Raw genomic sequence first — 18,827 nt, 5'->3', positions numbered from 1 at the left:
TTGACGCTCTCAACCATGACACTTATGGGTTACGCGAACGACGCGAACAAGGACAACGCTGCGCGGCAAACGCCACCCCGGGATATAATTCACAATCTGCTCGAGACATGGCACGTCCCCGGCGTGTCGGTCGCAGTCATCAACGGGGACCAGTCGTGGACCGAGGTAAACACGCACAAATACTCTCCATAACCTTGACGATTTCGCCATCATGGCCCAGAAACTAATGCCAACCAACCACCCAGGGCTTCGGGCTCGCCGAGCTGCCGCTCACGCCCTTCACTGCAGACACTCTTTCCTACAGCGGCAGCACCACCAAAGCACACGTCGCCGCCCTCCTTGCCCTCTTGATCGAATCCGGCAAGTACACCGACGACAGGGGCCAGCCGCTGTCATGGAAGACGCCCATCTCGACGCTCATTCGGGACGACTTTGTGCTGCAGGACGAGTGGGCAACGGCCCATTCGACGCTCGAGGACGCGCTCTGTCACCGCACCGGCCTGGCCAAGCACAACAACGCGTACCTGCGCTACGTTCGCCCGGACGGCTTCCACGGAGAAAGGAGGCTGATTACGCTGCGAGAAATGGTGCGCAGCCTGCGGCACTTGCCCATGGCGAGCGAGCCGCGCACGACCTTTTGCTATAGCAACCTCATGTATGCGACGCTCTCGCACGTCGTCGAGACGCTGACGGGCCAGTGGCTGGGCGACGCGCTGCGTGCGTGGCTATGGCAACCCTTGGGGATGAGCAGCACGTACCTGTCTCTACAAGACGCCCTCTCCTCCGGCTCGCAGGTGGCCAGGGGTTACATCTGGGACGACAAGCAGAAGCGGGCGTACACGGCCCTCCCGCGCATGCCCACGGAAGAGGTCTCAGGCTCCGGGGCGATCATCACGTCCGCCGCGGACATGGCCAGGTGGATGCGCTTCTGGCTCCGCGAGCAGCACCCGCTGTCGGCGGCTGGGCATCGGAGCGTGCGGCGGCCGCACATTGTCATCGGCGGCGAGGGCGGAGGCGGCGACCCTGCGCCGTACGACACGCCGCTCATGTACGCCAAGGGCTGGCAGACGTCGTCGTACCGCGGGCACCGGTTCTGGACGCACCACGGGGGCATGGACGCGTTCGGGGCCCAGGTGACGTTTTTCCCGGGCCTGGACTTTGGCGTCGCCGTGATGGGCAACACGGCCTTTACGGCGAACGCGGTCGCGGAGATGGCGACGTGGCACATGGTGGATGAGAGGCTCGGGGTGCCGCTCTCGGAGAGGTTTGACTGGATGAACAAGTGCGTTGCTGCCGCCGAGTGAGTGTTCGCACGAGGAAGCGCTGACTCGCAAGTACCAACCACAGGTGGCAAAGCGCGGTACGGCAGATAAGCGACAACGTCCGCGACGGCCTGGACAAGATCTATCCAGACCGGCCAGCGGTCCCCGTGCCTCCCTCCTCGCTCCCCCCGTCGAGCCACGCTGGGCTCTATCACCATCCCGGCTACGGCTACATCTACCTCGAGGCAGTCGAGGCCAGCGAGATGGCCGACACGAACCTCGTCCCGGGGGCACAGCTGCGCGCCGAGCTGCCAGACAACAACTTCCGCGTCAAGTGCGACTTCGTGCACGTCTCGGGCGACGAATGGATCATGTACGTCGACCTGCAGGATGCCCCACTGGCGCTCACAATGCACGACTTTGCCGCCGTCGAGTTTCGGATCGGCGCCGGCGAAGTTGCGGCCATGGGGATCGAGTGGCGCGCGAGGAGCGACGTGGAGGGATGGATCTGGTACGAGAAGATGGCGGTGGATGGCGGCGGCGGCGGCGGCGCTTCGTAAGGTGTGATGCTGTGGCTAGATCTGCAGAGGGGGAGTGCCTCCAACACGACCAACAAAGATGCAATGCATGTATGGATGGATGGATGCTATACGACAAAGTCAACACGTCAAGCGAGGCGACGAGTTGGCGGCTGGCAGCGCGCAAGCCAAGGTTCAAATACTCGTAGCCACTGCCGCCGCGCATCCACACTCAGGCTACCAACTGACTGGCCCGTCGTCTGGGCATGAGGCGTGGTCTTGGGCTCTTCAACGCCACCATCCCAAACGGCTGGTAACTGTGTGGGCAAAGAGACCGACAGTTGAGTGAGTGACGAGGGTTCCGCGACGCCCGCCTAGAATTGAGTTTAGCCACCACAAGTCGTCCGCCCAAAGTCGCTCCCACCTATCCAGTCACGGGTCGGAGAATCAATGCCCTTGCTAACAAGCGCCGTTATTCTAGCGACCAGAGCTTCACGTTTCCGGCGATGGGGGTACCGAGAGAGCCGATGTGTGTGCCTACGGCGGCGACGGCTGCATCACATAAATGCCACACGCCGCCGCCGCCTAGGTGAAGAACGCGGACACTGCAGTCCTCGCGTTGCAGAGGGATATCATCTCGTGAATTCTTTTTTCGAAGCTGCTCGAATCATCCACCGCCAATGGCCCATTCAGCGAAGCGTCGTGCCCACGACGAGTCCTCCAACGGCGCCGGCTCAAACGGCGACGACATGGGAAGCGTATATGGCTCTCGTTACGCCGTGTCCGAGCTCCCGTCTGACGACATGCCCGACGGCCCTATGCCTCCCGGGACGGCTTATCGCCTCATCAAGGACGAGCTCAGTCTCGACAACAACCCGCAGCTCAAGTAAGGCCGTGACTTCGTCCGTGGCAGTAGTGCTCCCTGTGAACTTCAGATACCTAGAACGCGCAGATGACGGCGGCGGCTGACGTGCCACCCGGCAGCCTCGCATCGTTTGTGTCCACGTACATGGCATGTCAACCCGCGCCGCTCTTGTCCCTCTGGCTCGGACTAACCTCTTCCAAAGGAAAAGGAGGCCGAGCAACTCATGACCGAGGCCATGTCCAAAAACTTCATCGATTACGAAGAATACCCACAGACGGCCGAGATACACAGCCGCTGCGCCCGCATGATCGGCTCCCTCTTCCACGCGCCCAAGGACACCTCCATCGGCACCTCGACCGTCGGCTCGTCCGAGGCCATCATGCTCGCCGTCCTTGCCATGAAGAGGCGCTGGAAACTGCGCCGCGAGGCCGACGGCAAGCCCGCAGACCGCCCAAATATCATCATGTCCTCCGCCGTGCAGGTGTGCTGGGAAAAGGCGGCCCGCTACTTTGAGATTGAGGAAAAGTACGTTGACTGTACTAGGGCCCGCTTCGTCATCGATCCGACCCAGGCCGTTGCGCTGTGTGATGAGAACACCATTGGCATCGTCGCCATCTTGGGCACCACGTATACGGGGTCGTACGAGGATGTCAAGGCTATTAGCGACTTGCTAGTGAAGCAGGGTTCCGGGGTTCCGATTCACGTAGACGCGGCGAGCGGTGGGTTCGTTGCGCCGTTTGTTCGTCCGGAGCTAGAATGGGACTTTAGGGTCGAGAGAGTGGTGTCCATCAATACCTCGGGACACAAGGTGCGCGTCCCTTTATCGGTGAGCCGCCCGATCTGACCATGTTCCAGTACGGTCTTGTCTATCCCGGCGTTGGGTGGGTGGTCTGGAGGTCATCCGAGTACCTCCCCAGCGACCTGGTCTTCAACATCAACTACCTCGGCGCGGACCAGACGTCCTTTACACTCAACTTCTCCAAGGGTGCATCGCAGGTCATCGGGCAGTACTACCAGCTGATCCGCCTAGGCAAGGCGGGCTACCGGGACATCATGCGCAACCTGACGCAGACGGCCGACTACCTGACCAACGCGCTGCGCGAGATCGGCTTCGTCATTCTTTCGGAGACGTCGGGTCGCGGACTACCGTTGGTGGCGTTCCGCTTTCCCGGCAAAGACGAGGGCGAGCCCGAAGACGCCGACTTTGACGAGTTCGCACTGGCTCTCTACCTGCGGGCACGCGGCTGGGTCGTGCCCGCATACACCATGGCGCCCGAGACGGATAAGATGAAGATGATGCGAATCGTCGTTAGGGAGGACTTTTCCCGCAGCAGATGCGACCTCTTGATCAAAGACATCAAGCTGTGCTGCCACCATCTCGAGCAGGACAGCCAGCAGTTCATCAAGCGTATGGAGGAGCACGCCAGCGAGCATTCGGTCGCTAAGCGTAAGACAAAGGATCCGCTCAACAATCCGCGGCACGAGCACAAGGTGAGTCTGCATAGGGTTCCGGGGCGCGCAGACGGCCGACTAACGCGAGCAGCGGGTGAAGCACTCCCTCCAGGGAAAGACTGGGAAGAGCCACGCTGTATGTTGACGAGGTGGACGCCGAGAGCGCCGCTCAGACGAGGCTCTTCATCCGGGTAGATGTACTGCTAAAAGAATTTTTGTCAACGCGGCTCGAGCGAAGAGGGGCATCAGTCGGTGACTTACTCGCGACCGTGATGCCATCAAACACGTTTTTATGCGAGCAGTCGCACCCCTGACAAATATACCTCGTGTTCTAGTGTTCCGGTCAACCAAGCCCCGTACGATGCGGCGCCAGCTCCCACATGCCTTTCAAGACGCAACAGTCGCCACCGGCGTCACAAAGGCCAAAACACACAAGTCACACTGAATCCTCGTATTGTAGCTACCTCAGCTCCGTCCGTCCTCGCTAAGGGGTATCTATGTCAAGTCCCGGCCCATCCGTGGCTCCCATGGCTGCCCATGACGGCTGCTCCATCCACCGGCACCGGGTCGGGACGCTTCTCCACGCGGCACGAAGCGGTTCTCTCTCAAATTGCTGACAAAACCAATCTGACTGCCGGACGCGCAAGGGCCGGGCAGAAGGTGGGGAGAAAGGCGACTGCTGTGGAAACGAAAGTCGACTTTTCGCAGAATTACAACGCATACAAAAACGGCGCCCACGAGGGCGTGGCCTGAGCCAAGATGGACAATTGGTGATGTTCTCCCGATATCCTGGACCGGCTGGAAATCTAGTGGGTGGGATCGAGTTGTTGTTCGGGTGCGGCACGCCCAGACTCCTGACGCGAGTTAAGCGGCGGTTGTCGACGAGCAGAGAAAAAAAGAGACAAAGGAAATAAGAGCGGCAATGGTCGCTAAGTGACAGTTTGGCTGAGATGACGGCAGAGATAAGGCAGGGCGATGGCTAAAATCAGGTTTGTCGAAAGTCGTAACGTCGTCAAGGTGGTGGTGATTCGAGAGTCCGTCGAGCTTCGTTCAATATTGCGATTCGTGTGGTCGTTTTGGCGTCCGCCTGACGGTGCTGTGCCCGACGGGGGCTCACATCACGACGCAGCACCCGCAGCCGCCCTTCTTTTCGTCGGGGTCCTCAACCGCCAAGGGCGGCTCTTGCTCTTTGTCCTGAGGAGTCGGCGCGGCGGGGGCGGTGGTGGCCCGCGGGCTCGCTATCGGGCTAACGGGGAGTGGCTTGTCGGAGATCTTTGGCATTGTCGAGTATGAGCCCTGCCGCAGCGTCGGGCTCTTGGCCACGCCGGGCTTGAGCGGCCACTCGTCTGCCTGCGGGCCCTGCTCCTCTTCTGTCCGTGGAGCGCCGCTGGCGTCAGGCTCTGGTGGCTTCTGAAATTCGTTGTCGTTGAGCGGCCGAAAATCCTTGTCGTACACGTCGCCAAACTTGCCCTCCTTCTCCCACCTCTCCTGCTGGAGGCGCCTGGCCACGGTGGGGAGTAGCTGCTGGTCCGGGGGCAGCCGGGGGTCGGGCTTGTACGAGTTGAGCATCCAAGGAGGGTCGCCCTCGGGTTGCTTGCCGGCCGCAGAGCCCTCCCCGCGCGTGGGAGGCCTGGTACTCGAGCCGTCCCTGTTCGGCCCGGAACGCGTCTTGGGGCGGCCGGCGCTCGCGCTGGCCTTGGACGCAGCGGACGGTCTGCGAGATGCGCTCTTCTTGGGCGACGTATCCGTCGCGGAGCGCTTCGCGACCTTGAGCCCGGGGCCCGTACTCGCCTGATCGCTGATGGACACGCTCGCGGAGAGGCTGGCGCTGCGAGATCGAGGTTTCGGGTACGAGATGGCGTCGCCGTCTATGGACTCAGCCGGCCTTCGCACAGCGGGGGAACCGCGCTCAAGGTAGTCCACGGGTATCGGGGCGGGGCTGGTCTTGGCCACGGGGATGCGTGATCCCCCCTTGCCGCCATTGGCGGTGAAATAGGCATTGGCCTCAGCCTCCGCGATCTCCTCGGGCGTGCGCAGGTCCCAATGCGACGTGGACGGCTCCGACGTAAGCAGCTGCTCCAGCGTGGCCGAGTCCTTGCGAGGCCGGCTGTCCATATCAACGGACTCGGTGCCGCGCGTGAGGCGGCTCTGGCTGCGCTCCCGGCGCTGTTTGCTGTGAGGTCGGGTTCGTGGGACGAAGATGCCGGCCGCCTGTAGCTCCTCGCTCTCAATCTTTGCCAACTTGTCTCGGTGAATCCACTTGGAGTCGTCGTGGTCACGCGCTTCGGGGCCGAGGGCCTGATGCAGCGGCCGTTTCCGGTCATCGCCGCTGGGTGTATGCCAATCCGACGAGCCGTGACGTGGCTTGGACTCGATTGCTAGAGGCGGCGACAGAACGCGTTCCTCGGCGGGATTGTCCCAGCGAGCGGCACTCAGGTTGTCCAACGAGTGCATCTTGCGGGTGCCCGCGTCGAGACCGCTGACAGAGGTTTCCGACTGATGGTGAGACGGGGGGAAGGCATTGCCATTCTGCGGGCCCAAAGGGTTTCGGTGGGAAGATTGGTCAAGGCGTGCAGCACCGACATTCTTTTCGTGGGCTGCATTCTGCAGAGCGATAACGAATGCGGTCAGCGGGTGCCGGTCACGCAAGGGCCATCTGCGGCATTGGCGCCACGCGTTTGGCAAACGAACGGCGAACAAACTCACCTCGAACTGGGTTCCAGCATATTCCCACGCTGCCTCTTCCCCGTGGCTGCTACTCGGGGGCGTCAGGGCCGTGGTGCCCGTGGCAGACGAAACGGCAGCCATGAACGGTCTGTGACGGGGCAGATGCCCCTTATTCGGCACGAGGCTCGCGGGCGGGCAGGTCGTCGAGGTGAGGGGATCACGGAGGAGCCGCAGGTAGACCGGGGAGGGAGGCTCAACGGTTCATCCACAATTCGGCGGGGTTCGGAGTCGTGTGGTTCGATCCTTGCAGACGCAGGTCGACGTTGGCGTATCGCCTGCCGCAGCAGCGCTGATCAAATGGGAAAAGGTATTCAGCGAGTGTCAATGTCGTGTCGGGGTTGGTGGAGGAAGCCTTTCGGAGAGGCGTCGGTCGGTCCGTGGAAACAGGAGCTACCAGCCACCAGGGGCGTCTCGAAAAGGAAGCGCAATTTCGTGGGTGGCCGGAGGCGCCAATGTCAGCTTGGCCGACCATCCGCGGTGGGAAAAACGAGCGAATTGGTAAGTCGGCAGCTGAGGGCCGACCGGGCTCTCGGGGACGCAGATAGGGACGCCGGCGCGGAATGAGGAGGAGGATTGAATGATTGAGGTGGGAGATGGGAGGCGAGGAGACGGGGCGAAAGAGCTCGACAGGACTGCCACCGCGCGCACAGCTGGATGGAGCTACCTGAGGTACAGGTAAGCGGCCAGAAGGGTGGTGGTATTTTGAGGGGGCTGGACTGGAGGGCTTCTGGATGCATCGCCTTGGGTAGGTACCTAGTAGTTAGGGCGACCCCCAGTCCAGCGCCGTGGTTGGTGCTGAAGGAGTCCGGGCCGGACCTCGACAGTGGTGGGTCGAGCGCTATGATGGAGCCCTGTAATGAGCGCGGTGGGGCTCGAGGGCGAGGGCTCATGGAACTCCTCCAGCTGGGACTGGGGACGGGGGGCAGGCACCCCCGGCAGCCCTAGAGCGCCCAGCTGGGCATGCTAGGGTACTAGCAGACCCTCAAGCAATATTGAGTTCAGGCGGTGTCTGTGTGTTCAGCGTGCAGAGTGTGTGATGAGAGTCTGAATCGCCGTGCCAGTCATATTCTGGGTGTTTGCTTCTCCAGGCGAGGGATGAGCGAGTCGTGTATTGCAGAACGCGAGAACACGGAAGCAAAAGAAGGAATTGCCGTTGGTGGGTGCGTTGTCGATGTACCTACGTATCTAATAAGTCCCGAGTCCCAACCCAAGCGTCACCTCAGTCCAAGTGCACCAGACATTATGAGCGCTACCACCTCAGGTCACTACGAGGCGTGTACCTGCCTATCTTGTCTGCTAACACGGCACATGCACCACCTGCAGTGGGCAGTTTGAGGTCCTTCCACTCAGGTTCTAGGTTATTGAGTTATAGTTGGTATCAAGGCAGGTAAGATAGGTGGTAGGTGGATGCCGCCTGTCGCATTCGGCCCAGGACCGCCGTGTCATGACAACTTCACTTTCCCTGGAGGAGAGAGAGGTGGCATGGAAGCAAAGGAAAGTTTCCATTCGAGACAGACCGCTTCAGCACTACCGTTCGTGGCCTACCTATGAATGGTAATCCACTGGCTGGCACGGGTTAGCCCCGGGTGAACGGGCCGCCAACATGGGCCTCCTACTCGAGCAAGTGCTGAGGAGCCTTCATCAAAGTGCCCCCCGGTCTAATGAGCCCAGGTCACGACGGGATGTCACAGTCTTACTACGCGTTCTGGGACGTACTACATTTCACACTCCGTGCAACGTACCAAGGTCCTAAGGTAAGGTACCTGGTGGTGCCGTCCGTGGGCCTGCCAGGGGTCTCAGCCTTCGCCACCGACACCAAAACGCGTCGACACGGTGTGCTTCGCCCAAAGCAAGTCGTTCATGCACCGGCGTGTCTTCTTCGTTGTCAGAGATTCGTGAGAGGTTGATGGTCTCGCAAACAGGGGCCTGCCAACACAGGCCACCACGACCAATGGCATCCCTGGCGCTCCTCGGCTTAGAGGACGGCTTCGCTTCAGGATGGAGGTCATCGTCTCATCTCGTCTACCACGTCCGGACTCGGCACATTGGCCGGCGTCGCATGCACTGCCGTCCGAGCGGTCGTCCGCATTCTGTATGGCAGGGGAAGAAATGCATATATGTGCCCCTCTGTGGCTGCCGCTAGGACGGCCAGCAGTGGATGGCGCACCCTGCGTGCAACCAGCACCAACGGGTACGCGCAGGCAGGCTGTACCTGCTAATGGACCCTGCATCGGCAATGCGGGGCGCTGGCCCGCGCAGTTCACAAATCGTAACTTGCTACTAGGTATGGACTGGAGAAAGAAAAAAAAGATCGCCAGTGTCCATCCCGCCGTCCCTCATTTCCATCTGGTCACCACATTCAAAGTATTGATAAGCCTCACCCAGCACTTGCGCAACTCACTACAAGCGAGGAACCGCCGCACCGGCCCGTCATCTTGATCTCAGCCGTTTGGTCGCCTCACGCTCTCGCATCGTTCATACCGTCATCACAGACTGCACGCGCGACACCCCGCCTGACTGAGTCTCCGCAAGCCACCGCCAGCGAGTCCTCTGCGCCGAGTTGTGACGGCACCCGCCGATGGCGCGGCTCCTCGAGCTGCCGCGAGAGATTCGCGAGCAAATCCTCCGCGAGGTCATTGTCTCCGCGCGCCCCGCGCCCACGTCCATCGCCGAGTGCGGCAACAGGGTCCCCCTCCCCAACCACATCGACGAGACCTTGCCGGACATTACGAGCATCTACATCGAGGATGGGCCCCTGAGGTTTCCCAAGGATGCCTTGCTTGCCACCTGCCGTCAGCTGCGCTCCGAGACACAGCAGCTGTTGGAGCTTATAGGGCCCGACAAGCTGCCTTACCAGCTCGACGTCATGCTGGTCGATCAGGTCGGCATTTTCCCCACGTGGCTCGCCTTTCCCGCCATGCCCACGCGCATCGAGCTCCTGCGCGTGCGGGTGCGCCTCTTTGATAAACCTGAAAAGTTTTCCCGCGAGTGGGAGGAGTGCATCGACGAAGACGACGAGCTGACCTATTGGAACCTCATCGTCCTCTTCACCGTGTACATCCTCGGCATGTGGAAGCGCAACGACTTGGAGCCCGTCGACGAGACCACGATACAGTCCGGCGCCGGTGACGACTGGTCTGACGTGTCGGATGAGGGCGTTGACGACGGTTTCTCAGACATTGCGCCCTACGTCATCAACCGGATCGATCTCGAGTTCCCGCGGTCCGCGACACTGCTCGGCTTCTCTGTGCACCCACTCACCCTGCAGCAACGTCGACGCTTCATGACGGACGAGTACTTCCAGGAGGAGCACCAGCCCGCCATGAGGTTCAACGACGCTTTTGTCATCCTCAGCGACCCTGAAGAGGACGACTACACCCCCTACCGCCAAGCCCTCTTCGCCAATATAGGGTCGATTACAGTATCGGGCGGCAGCACATTCAGCATCACCAAGATGCTCCTCCAGTACTACGCGGAAAACCACCTCCATAACGCGGCCACGGATCCGGACAGCGGTTTGGAGATGACGCAAGTTATTAACCGGGCAAGGCGGAGGAGGCAGCAGCTGGGACTGTGGGACGAGACCGGGTGCGAGCAGTATTCGCAGTTCATCAAGGATCTGGCATTGTGGGAAGCCATGTTCTTAGCGCACGGCGCTCATGAGCCTGAACAGCATGATACATACATGTAGCGGGAAAACAAGCGGCGGTTCCACTTTACTGCAGTCTGGCGACCTCCCCTCCCCCCTCCACCCCCCAGCGTCGCCAAACTCATGAAAGCCATTCGCAAAATCCAGTCAGCCATCCAGTCCACACAAGCAACGAGCACTCCGCAGCAGCAGCGGAGCGGTCTACAACTTCACGACGACCCCGCTCCGCTGTCTGAGACACGCATATCCTGTGCAACAGCCGTGGAAAGAGGCTTCGACAGAAATGGCGCTGACAAGGAGGACGAGGTTCGTGTGCGTCTCCGACACGCACAACTACGCGGTGAGCCTGCCAAAAGGCGACGTGCTCATCCACGCCGGCGATATTACCAACAAGGGGAGCTACTCAGAGGTGAGGCGGGCAATACGTACCGCAAAGCACCGTGCTGACGGAAGCCAGCTTTCCAAAGCGGTTCGGTGGCTCGAAGCAGCCGACTTTGAGGCCAAGATTGTCGTTGCCGGTATGTCTTGTCTTGACCGCACTCAAATGAGGCAATCCAGGGCACGGCTGAATAGCGCAGGCAACCACGACATTACGCTCGACAGGGAGTTTTACTCGCAGCACGGTCGTTCATTCCATAATCAGGATCCGCAGTCTCCGGACTTGTGCCTCTCCCTCCTGACGTCCTCACCGTCCATCACGTATCTTTCACACAGCTCTGCGACCGTGAGGCTCGCGTCGCCGAGCGGCCCGCGCACCACGTTCAAGGTGTTTGGCTCGCCGCATGCGCCGCGTCACGGCCTCTGGGCTTTTTACTACGACGCTGAGACGCCTGCTGCCGCGAAGACGCTATGGGACGAGGTGCCGCTAGACGCGGATGTGGTGGTCACGCACACGCCGCCGCGGGGCCACCGCGACGAGACACCAGCGGAGGGACGGACGGTGGGCGGCTGCGAGGCGTTGCGGAGGGCGCTTTGGCGCGTGCGCCCTCGGCTCGCCGTCTGTGGACACATTCACGACGGCCGGGGCGCGGAGCGAGTGACGTGGGATCTGGGCGGCGCGTTCGCGGAGAGACAGACGGTTCCGTGGAGGGATCCCGCCGAGGGGAACAACAAGATGAGCTTGGTGGACCTCACGGGGAGACGCGCGCCAGCCCTCGACAACGACGGGTCGCGTATCGCCTCGGGCGAGGAGGGGCAGCGGGAATCGGGTGTCAGCGTGGAGGAGGCTCTGGGTCGATGGAGCCGGCGGGAGACATGCATCGTCAACGCAGCCATCATGAAGAGCAGGTACCCGCACGTCGGGGGCAAGGAGTTCTACAAGCCCATCGTCGTGGATGTGGCCTTGCCCGGGTGGGAAGAGGCCGACCGGTCAGCGGGCGCTACCGTCGTTTTGCCCTAACCTTGCTGCTGCTTCTGCCCAACACCATCATCATCATACGTGATCGTCTGGCGTATAATGAAAGAAAGGAAGGAAGGAAGTTGGCCACCACCTCGTCGTCGTCATCCGAGCAGACGATCACGGCGACACGCGCCCTGACGAAGCAGTTCTCTTCGGCTCGTCATTCCCGATCCCCGTGTATGGTTCTTACATGCACGGCCCACGTCATTCGACCAGGCATTGGTGGGCCACGTTTCACGCATTTAACCGTCCACACTGAGCCTCTGGCACATCGTCCCTCCAAACATGTATGCCGAGCTCATTAGCCCTGTACTCTCCTCTTATTCCACATCTCAACACCTTTTCACATCAAACATCATTGTCGTTCCCCATCGCGAATCATATCAATGGTGGGCAGGTTCTTTCAATGCTCGGTGCCCGAGTGTGGAAGACCAAGTGCGCGCTCAGTTGGAGCCGGGTGCGATATTTGCACAAAATACTTCTGTGGGGTTCATATGTCTCGGGATTTCCACGCGTGTAGCACCGGAGTAAGTAAGAGTCACCCTGACATATACCACTTGAGTGCAACACTTGCCAACTGGGCTCCACGTAAAGGACCTGGATGATGCAGCCTACAACGCGCTCATTGTCGCTGAAATCGGTCGCCTTCGTGCTCAGATCAACGACAAGGCGGTCTGCGAACTGGCTTCTAGCCTGAACGATGGCAAACCTTGCATCGTCGAATACCCTTCAAAGGTCGTTGGATTAGGGGCTCTCACGGGGTGTGCCAACTACCACGCCCGCATCCGCTTCGGCGATGGGACCCCGTCCTGGCTCCTGCGAGTGCCGCGGGTTTCTGGCTTTGCCGTCGGGCTCCCCGTGTCACTCGCCGAATACCTGATCCGCAGCGAGTACGCAACTCTGAAGTTCCTGGAGACTACGGCAGTACCAGCACCGCGGGCCTTTTCATTCGGCATCCCGTCTCAAGGTACCGACCGTGGTGTTGGGGTTTGTTTTCTTCTCATGGAGGAGTTGTCAGGCAAGCCTTGGGACGGTCAAGGAGACACCGCCAAAGTTTGGAAGGGTCTCGCCGAGATCTTTACTGAATTAGAGAAGCATCCGTTCACTAAAGCGGGGTCTCTATGTGTCGAGTCTCCTGACGACCTACCATCGGTCTCTGCCACGGCCAGCGACAGGTTCGTCTGTCTTGAGCCCTACGGACCATTCGAGACTTCGGCAGCGTACTATACCGCCTGGGCCGAGCAGTACCTGGCGTTAATTGCGGACGGTCAGCTCTACCCCCAGTTTCCTATCGAAGCCTACTTGGTATATCGTTTTCTCCAAGACAATGCGACCCAGTTGTCCGACCCCGAGGACATGTTCTTTCTGAAACACGTGGACGACAAGGGCGATCATTTGATGGTTGACAAAGACCTCAACATTACCGGCATCATCGACTGGCAGATGGCGCGCATCGTTCCGCGACGAGAGGCATTCGGGCTATCCCTCGTATCCGCCGACATGAGAGCTCTTTGCGATGGCAACGTCTCTCTTAGTGCCAAAGACATTGCATTGAGCGACGCTTTGCGCGAGAAGAGGGCGGAACTAGCAATCCAGATGGAAGATGAGAAGGTGAGAAGATTCTTCTGGGGCTTGGGGCTCGAGCCCAAATGGGCCCACGCGTTACCGCTGGCAACTGCCATCCTCCAGGTCTTCGGTATCGAACAGGGGTGGGATGAGTGGAAAGAGGTAGCAATGAAGCGGTATGGGGGCGATGACCGCCTAAAGGCTCTTGTGAAAAATTCTTCCGAAAATAAATCTTGGTAATTGCGAATCATGTATAAATAAAGCTATACAAAAAGCCATTTTAGTAGTTCTGTGTCTGTGATCTTGTCAGGCCATTCCCAGCCCGCCTTTGCTTCTGTTTGACAGTAACCACTCGTCCGCGCTGATGTATTGCCTTGTCAGAACTGGACGTGACCGAACATCTCAATCCGTAGGATCCATCCTGTATCCCTTCCGTTTATCTGTACTCCTACCGTGGGGCTGCGTAGCGCTTGCTGCCCTCCGCGATAGTTGCTTGTCTTGGACTCGCTGCATGAAGTGCAGATCTTCTCGTATGAAGTCATCCACCTACCCTATGCCATCGTCCCCTTGTCTGAGAATCAACGAGGCTTGGATGCGCATGCCCAGCAAGCACGGGAATGCATGGGCCTGCGTGCGTGTCCCTGCGTGCTTGGGCAGCTCGCGGATTCGAACGGGTAAAAATCCGAAGAAGGATGCCAAACCCCCCCGCGGGACCCAACCCAGATCGAGCCATCCGGAGAGCCTGAGCGTGACCACCAAAAAGAAACCCGATGGAGCGCGCCCATCCTCCATCGTGATTCAGGCTGTGACGTGGGCGCGCCGCCGCCGTCGTTGAGCAGTGCTACTAGGTCGCCCGCCTAACTTGGTACATACACCACGTGCACAGTGTGATTGTGATAGAGGCGGGCCACACGGCGCTTATTCGTTAGGAAAGCGACCTCGTGGGGAGCCGACAGACGTCGTTGAAAGAGCAGCACGAGACGGTCGAACAGCTGGACAGGTTGTTACCTACAGAGCCTTCGTACGGTACAATACATGCACAACAGAGATCTCCGCAGAATCGTGGAATCGGCGCGCGCTGGGCATCGCCGCGAGCACCCCTTCATATGCAGTGATGCCGAGCCTCTGCGACTCTGGCGCTTCTGCCGCCGACGCCCAGACGCTGGCGATTGGACCGGTGCCCAGTTCGGCACTGCGAAGCACACGTCTCTGTCTGGATCGTGGGCACGAGCAGTGCAGCAGGCCCTCCTCCCCCATCAACGTCGCTGCGTGGTCGCCCGCCCTCCCTCCTGCCGAGTCGTGCGAAAGACAGGAGGCCGCGCTTTGTCCATTGACAGTTGCGCAGGAGGCGTGGCACCTGTTGAGCGGCCCTCTCACTGCCGTCGTCGGGTATGGTCTCGCGTTAGCCTGGCGATGATCCTCCACCGAATGGACGCTCCCAAGGCCCCCGCCACTGGGCTGTGGAAGGGGGCAAGAATGCTGTCGTCGGGGAGTGAGCCGTTGGCGGCAGCCAGCTGATCACCAGCTCCACTCGGGGAGGCGGCGATGAGTGAGAGAGCTCGAGAGCGAGCTCGAGAGGGCTTGGCTTGGGATGCTTGGCTCGACCATTGGACCCTGTCCTGGTCAAAACAGGCACGCCGCCTGTTGTCGTATGCATCCAGGCGCAGCTCACCAGACTAGCAGGTGAGTGTTTTGGCTATCATGCTATGTATCCGTCCATCGAAAGTGCAGTCCTGACCGCTGGTACCGGGGCTTCCCTCTTCCTGTCGCTAACAAGACGGACTGCGCGGAACCCCACGGGCCTCGAACCCGGACGCCAATGGAGTACAACCACACACGCGCGCACATGGCTCCATTTGGCGCCGTGCAGCTCGGGACCTGGAGTGGTGGGTGAATGGCTGAGCTGCACGGCAGGGCCCCCCCGTTGCCTCTCCGCGCGGGCTGACTTGCTCCCGTCTCGTCCGTCGAGCGGGAAGGCGATGGAATACGACAACGACGCCTGGTCTCATCTGAAAGGCCCGATGGCCAATCGCCCGGTTCAGGGCCCTGCCCAAGCTGGCATCCCGCCCCTGAACCGGGTCTCCGAGGCTGCTGACCAGTAGCACTCAACAGCAGCAGGTAGCCTGTCGGGGAGCGCTGGATGCGTCTCTTCGATGACCGGCTGACGGGTATGGAGAAAAGGAGCTCAATGCTTGGGAGCTTCCCCTCGCGACCCTGGCGGAGGCCATCGCGACCCCACGTCCCTCATGCGGCCCGTGGGGCCACTCATGCTTGCTCTTGTGCCTGCTATGACCACCAGTCTAGTTAGTTACCCCTCACCTACTTGCGTCCAGGACAGCCGGCGCTGGGTGAGCATTGCCGAGATCGACGGCAAGCCTGAGAAGTAGAGAGTTGAAGAACGTGTCTTTTCGGTGGCGGGGACAGGCCTGCCATCATTGGACCCCTTGGAGCGCCGTGACGATTCGGTACTGCCGTGGTGGGAGCCAGGCCAGGCTCCCTCTTGCGCATGGTATCGAGCTGCTGTCGTCGTCCGCCTTCGGAAATGCAGGTCCCTCGCCCACAAGTGGCCCATTGGGACGCGGCCATGTCGCCCCATCGTGCCCCATTCGCCGCCGATGTGCGAGGCATCCATGGATGCCAATACCAGAGGGGAGCTATGCCATGGGGTGGAGCAGAGTCCAACGAGGGGGAAAGGTGGAAAGCTGTCTGTCTGGTCGGAAACATATGTGCTAGTATTGTGAATGTGAATGGTCCCCCGCCGCGGTCTGGTGGCCTCCCGCGGCCACGTCCCGCCTCGTGGAGGTCGCCTCCTCAACGCCTCCTCGACAGCATTGCCGAAGCTGGTTGGCCGATGCTGCAGCATGAATCGGGGCTTGCATGGCCGGCCTCCTTGCGCCATGGGCCGAGCCCCACGCACGACGACGCAGCGAAGGGGGGAGCGATGTGCGTGAGGCTTCCAGTGATGGGGGGGCGCGGTTGGCGGTCTCTCCCCGCCGCCACCACCACCAGCAACGCCAGCACCACTACCACCACCACCACCACCACCACCACGGGCCGGGTGACGAGGCAGCAGGATTGTTGGCGGGAGGGCGGTCATGGAGGCGCCGTGGACGAATAAGGGCGGACGACATGGGACAGGCGGCGGATCAGGAGCACGCATGCAAGGTGGAGGATATCGAGCATCAAGAGTTGGTGTTGCGCGTGCAGGCTGGCAGGTAATGTGACGGCCGGATGGCGCCAACGGCGTACGTTCCTGCCTCAGGCGAGGCAGAGCGTGAACGAGTACCTGGAGTTGTACCTACATGAAGTACCTGAGGTACCATTGAACCTACTAACCTCAGGCACCGCAGCGCAGCGCACTGCAGTGGGGGAAGGAAACTGGAGTGGAAGGGGGAGTGCGGTGTCCTCCATGCATGCACGCATGCATCGCCAAAGCATCCCAATCGCAAGGCCGAATGAGGAGTCTGCCGACGACGACGACGACGAAGCAAGCATGGACGGGGTAGATTGGCTTTGGTTGTCGCACGCCATGGCGATGGTGCCCCTCGTTGCCAACATCAGCATCATCTGTATTGTCACGGACGGCCTTGTCGCCTTGACGGAGAAACGAAAAACATCAGCGCCCACATCTTCCGAGCTCGGTCGGCCGGCTCATCGTCCCGCTTGAGCACAGACGGCCGTGTTTTGAATCGACGCCCGCTTGGCCCGTCGATTACCTGCATCCCGTGGGACTGACTGCCCAGGGACACTGTGGAGCTGCCTCCTCGTCGTGGGCGCAGCACGCGTGTATCATCTCGCCTCACCGCCTCTGTCTCTGAGACGACACCGACGACGACGACAAGGGCCGTCGCCGGGTCAATCGCGCCAGCCGAGACGATCCAAAAATACCAAATATTACGCGTGCAGCTTCGGGGAGGGGGGGACTTTGTTTATTGCCTCTCTTGCAGCGCCATCGCCGCCCCCGCGACAGCTTCAATTACAGTATTTCTTCGGTGCAAAGCGTTGACACATTCGAGGCTTACACGCTGAGCTCCGTCGGCCCCTTTGCCACCGCCAAAACCAACTTGGAACCCACGCTGAGCCTTGCCTCTCCATCCAGCTGCCGCCACTACCACCGCTACCACCACCAGACAAAGCACGCACACACCTCTCACGGGCCAAAGTTGACTGACAAGCTCGAGCGCTAAAATCTGCCCGCCGAGACTGGACAATTCGGGTCCCCGGCCAGGCAAGCCACACGCCACGACGCCTCGACGCTGCGCTGTCGCCAACGTCACCGAACTGGCAATCGTCGCCGCCGCCTCGTCTGGGTTCGCCCTGCTCCGACTGCAGGCTCTGGTTGATAATCCGCCGGTCATCAAAGGCCGTCTTTGGGACAGACAGCACTGCCCGCGCTACGTCAACTGCTGCCTCGCTGACAGCAGCATCTGGCCCGAAAGGCATTGTCCGTCAGCCACGAACGACGGCGGCCCTGCCCTGACGAGGAGGGTCGCAAGCTCCGCGCCTTTTCTTAGGAACCCGCGCGCGAGCCGTCCCATCTACCCACTGTTGCTGGCACAAGCGCCCCGCCATCCATCGCATCGTTCGTTCCCGCGCCAGGCGAAGCCCCGCCAGCCTCCAAATCAGGTTCGATCGGTAACTAGCCAACTTAACTGAGCGGAACCGCGCGCAGTCCAGGGGTACCCGAGCCGGTACTTGGTTTCTTTCGCCTGTTCTTGGCCGTTGCACGAGGCGGTAGTCGATACTTTGGATCTAGCGCGGGTTGGTGCTGGACTGTGCGAGGCATTGTGCTCCGGACCAAGTATATACTACGCCGCCTTGGGCTCGTTCCTCTCGTCCCTCCCCTCCCGTCCGCGTCGGACCGCTCGCGCCACGTCCGGCTCCCAACGTTCCGGTGCAACGCAGCAGTCATCGACCTCGTTCCACTGACAGTGGTGTTGTGTTGTGTGCTTTTTCACCCTCCGACTTTGCTGGTGCCAGCGAGTGCAGTGCATCTGGCAGACGGACGGGAAACCACGGAACCTTCGTCATTCGGCTTGAGCGATCTCGCCCTCGAGCCATCGCCGCCCCCGGACCAATCATCCCCCCCGTCGCTGTGTGGGTGAGCATCTTGGTCATCATTCCATTACTTCGGCCGGTCCTTCCAGGGCCCTTCTTTCGCCTTCTCCGAGGGCCGAAGCCAGCGGGTGAAGAGGCTTGTAAACCTCCAGCAGCAGATTTACCGACGCAAAGGGACGAGTCATCGTCCGTCACAGTCCGTCACAGTCCGTCACGGCACGTCGGTCTTGCAGTCGCCCCGTCGCGGACGTCGCATTCCGAGGCAGCAGGTGTTTCGCTTGGCTTCGTCTCTTTATTTGGCGACGTTCGCCCTCTTCGCCGCCTCACTGTG

The 18,827-nt window shown here is 60.8% G+C and overlaps 6 protein-coding genes across 7 annotated transcripts; 5 read left to right on the top strand and 1 right to left on the bottom strand.

Moving 5' to 3' along the window:
• The first annotated feature begins 1 nt into the window (after position 1).
• Positions 2–2,204, top strand: JDV02_008374 (uncharacterized protein). The gene is made up of 3 exons (XM_047989963.1): positions 2–165; positions 246–1,282; positions 1,348–2,204. Exons 1-3 carry the CDS (start codon positions 16–18, stop codon positions 1,820–1,822), a joined length of 1,662 nt encoding a protein of 553 aa, XP_047845969.1. The 5' UTR covers positions 2–15; the 3' UTR covers positions 1,823–2,204.
• Positions 2,205–2,273: 69 nt separating this feature from the next.
• Positions 2,274–4,309, top strand: JDV02_008372 (Glutamate decarboxylase). 2 transcript variants are annotated; one of them, XM_047989961.1, is made up of 5 exons: positions 2,274–2,666; positions 2,765–2,792; positions 2,848–3,453; positions 3,501–4,136; positions 4,189–4,309. In XM_047989961.1, exons 1-5 carry the CDS (start codon positions 2,461–2,463, stop codon positions 4,240–4,242), a joined length of 1,530 nt encoding a protein of 509 aa, XP_047845967.1. In that variant the 5' UTR covers positions 2,274–2,460; the 3' UTR covers positions 4,243–4,309. The 2 variants fall into 2 exon arrangements, with proteins under 2 accessions (XP_047845967.1, XP_047845968.1); XM_047989962.1 differs by having other exon boundaries at positions 2,274–2,792.
• A 901-nt stretch (positions 4,310–5,210) lies between these two features.
• On the bottom strand, positions 5,211–6,905 carry JDV02_008371 (uncharacterized protein; the record flags this gene model as incomplete). The annotated part of the gene is made up of 2 exons (XM_047989960.1): positions 5,211–6,701; positions 6,804–6,905. The coding sequence occupies 2 exons, from the start codon at positions 6,903–6,905 to the stop codon at positions 5,211–5,213; spliced, it is 1,593 nt and encodes a 530-aa protein (XP_047845966.1).
• Positions 6,906–9,402: 2,497 nt separating this feature from the next.
• JDV02_008370 (uncharacterized protein) lies at positions 9,403–10,515 on the top strand (the record flags this gene model as incomplete). Its single annotated transcript, XM_047989959.1, has 1 exon — positions 9,403–10,515. The coding sequence occupies one exon, from the start codon at positions 9,403–9,405 to the stop codon at positions 10,513–10,515; it is 1,113 nt and encodes a 370-aa protein (XP_047845965.1).
• A 241-nt stretch (positions 10,516–10,756) lies between these two features.
• JDV02_008369 (uncharacterized protein) lies at positions 10,757–11,872 on the top strand (the record flags this gene model as incomplete). The annotated part of the gene is made up of 3 exons (XM_047989958.1): positions 10,757–10,882; positions 10,931–10,991; positions 11,052–11,872. The coding sequence occupies 3 exons, from the start codon at positions 10,757–10,759 to the stop codon at positions 11,870–11,872; spliced, it is 1,008 nt and encodes a 335-aa protein (XP_047845964.1).
• A 494-nt stretch (positions 11,873–12,366) lies between these two features.
• On the top strand, positions 12,367–13,678 carry JDV02_008368 (uncharacterized protein; the record flags this gene model as incomplete). The annotated part of the gene is made up of 2 exons (XM_047989957.1): positions 12,367–12,399; positions 12,467–13,678. The coding sequence occupies 2 exons, from the start codon at positions 12,367–12,369 to the stop codon at positions 13,676–13,678; spliced, it is 1,245 nt and encodes a 414-aa protein (XP_047845963.1).
• Between the last annotated feature and the right edge of the window lie 5,149 nt (positions 13,679–18,827).

The sequence above is a fragment of the Purpureocillium takamizusanense genome, chromosome 8, assembly GCF_022605165.1.
Source record: "Purpureocillium takamizusanense chromosome 8, complete sequence".
Classification (NCBI taxonomy): Eukaryota; Fungi; Ascomycota; class Sordariomycetes; order Hypocreales; family Ophiocordycipitaceae; genus Purpureocillium; species Purpureocillium takamizusanense.
The sequence above is the reverse complement of the archived record's forward strand: the minus strand, read 5'-3'. Positions and strand labels throughout refer to the sequence as shown.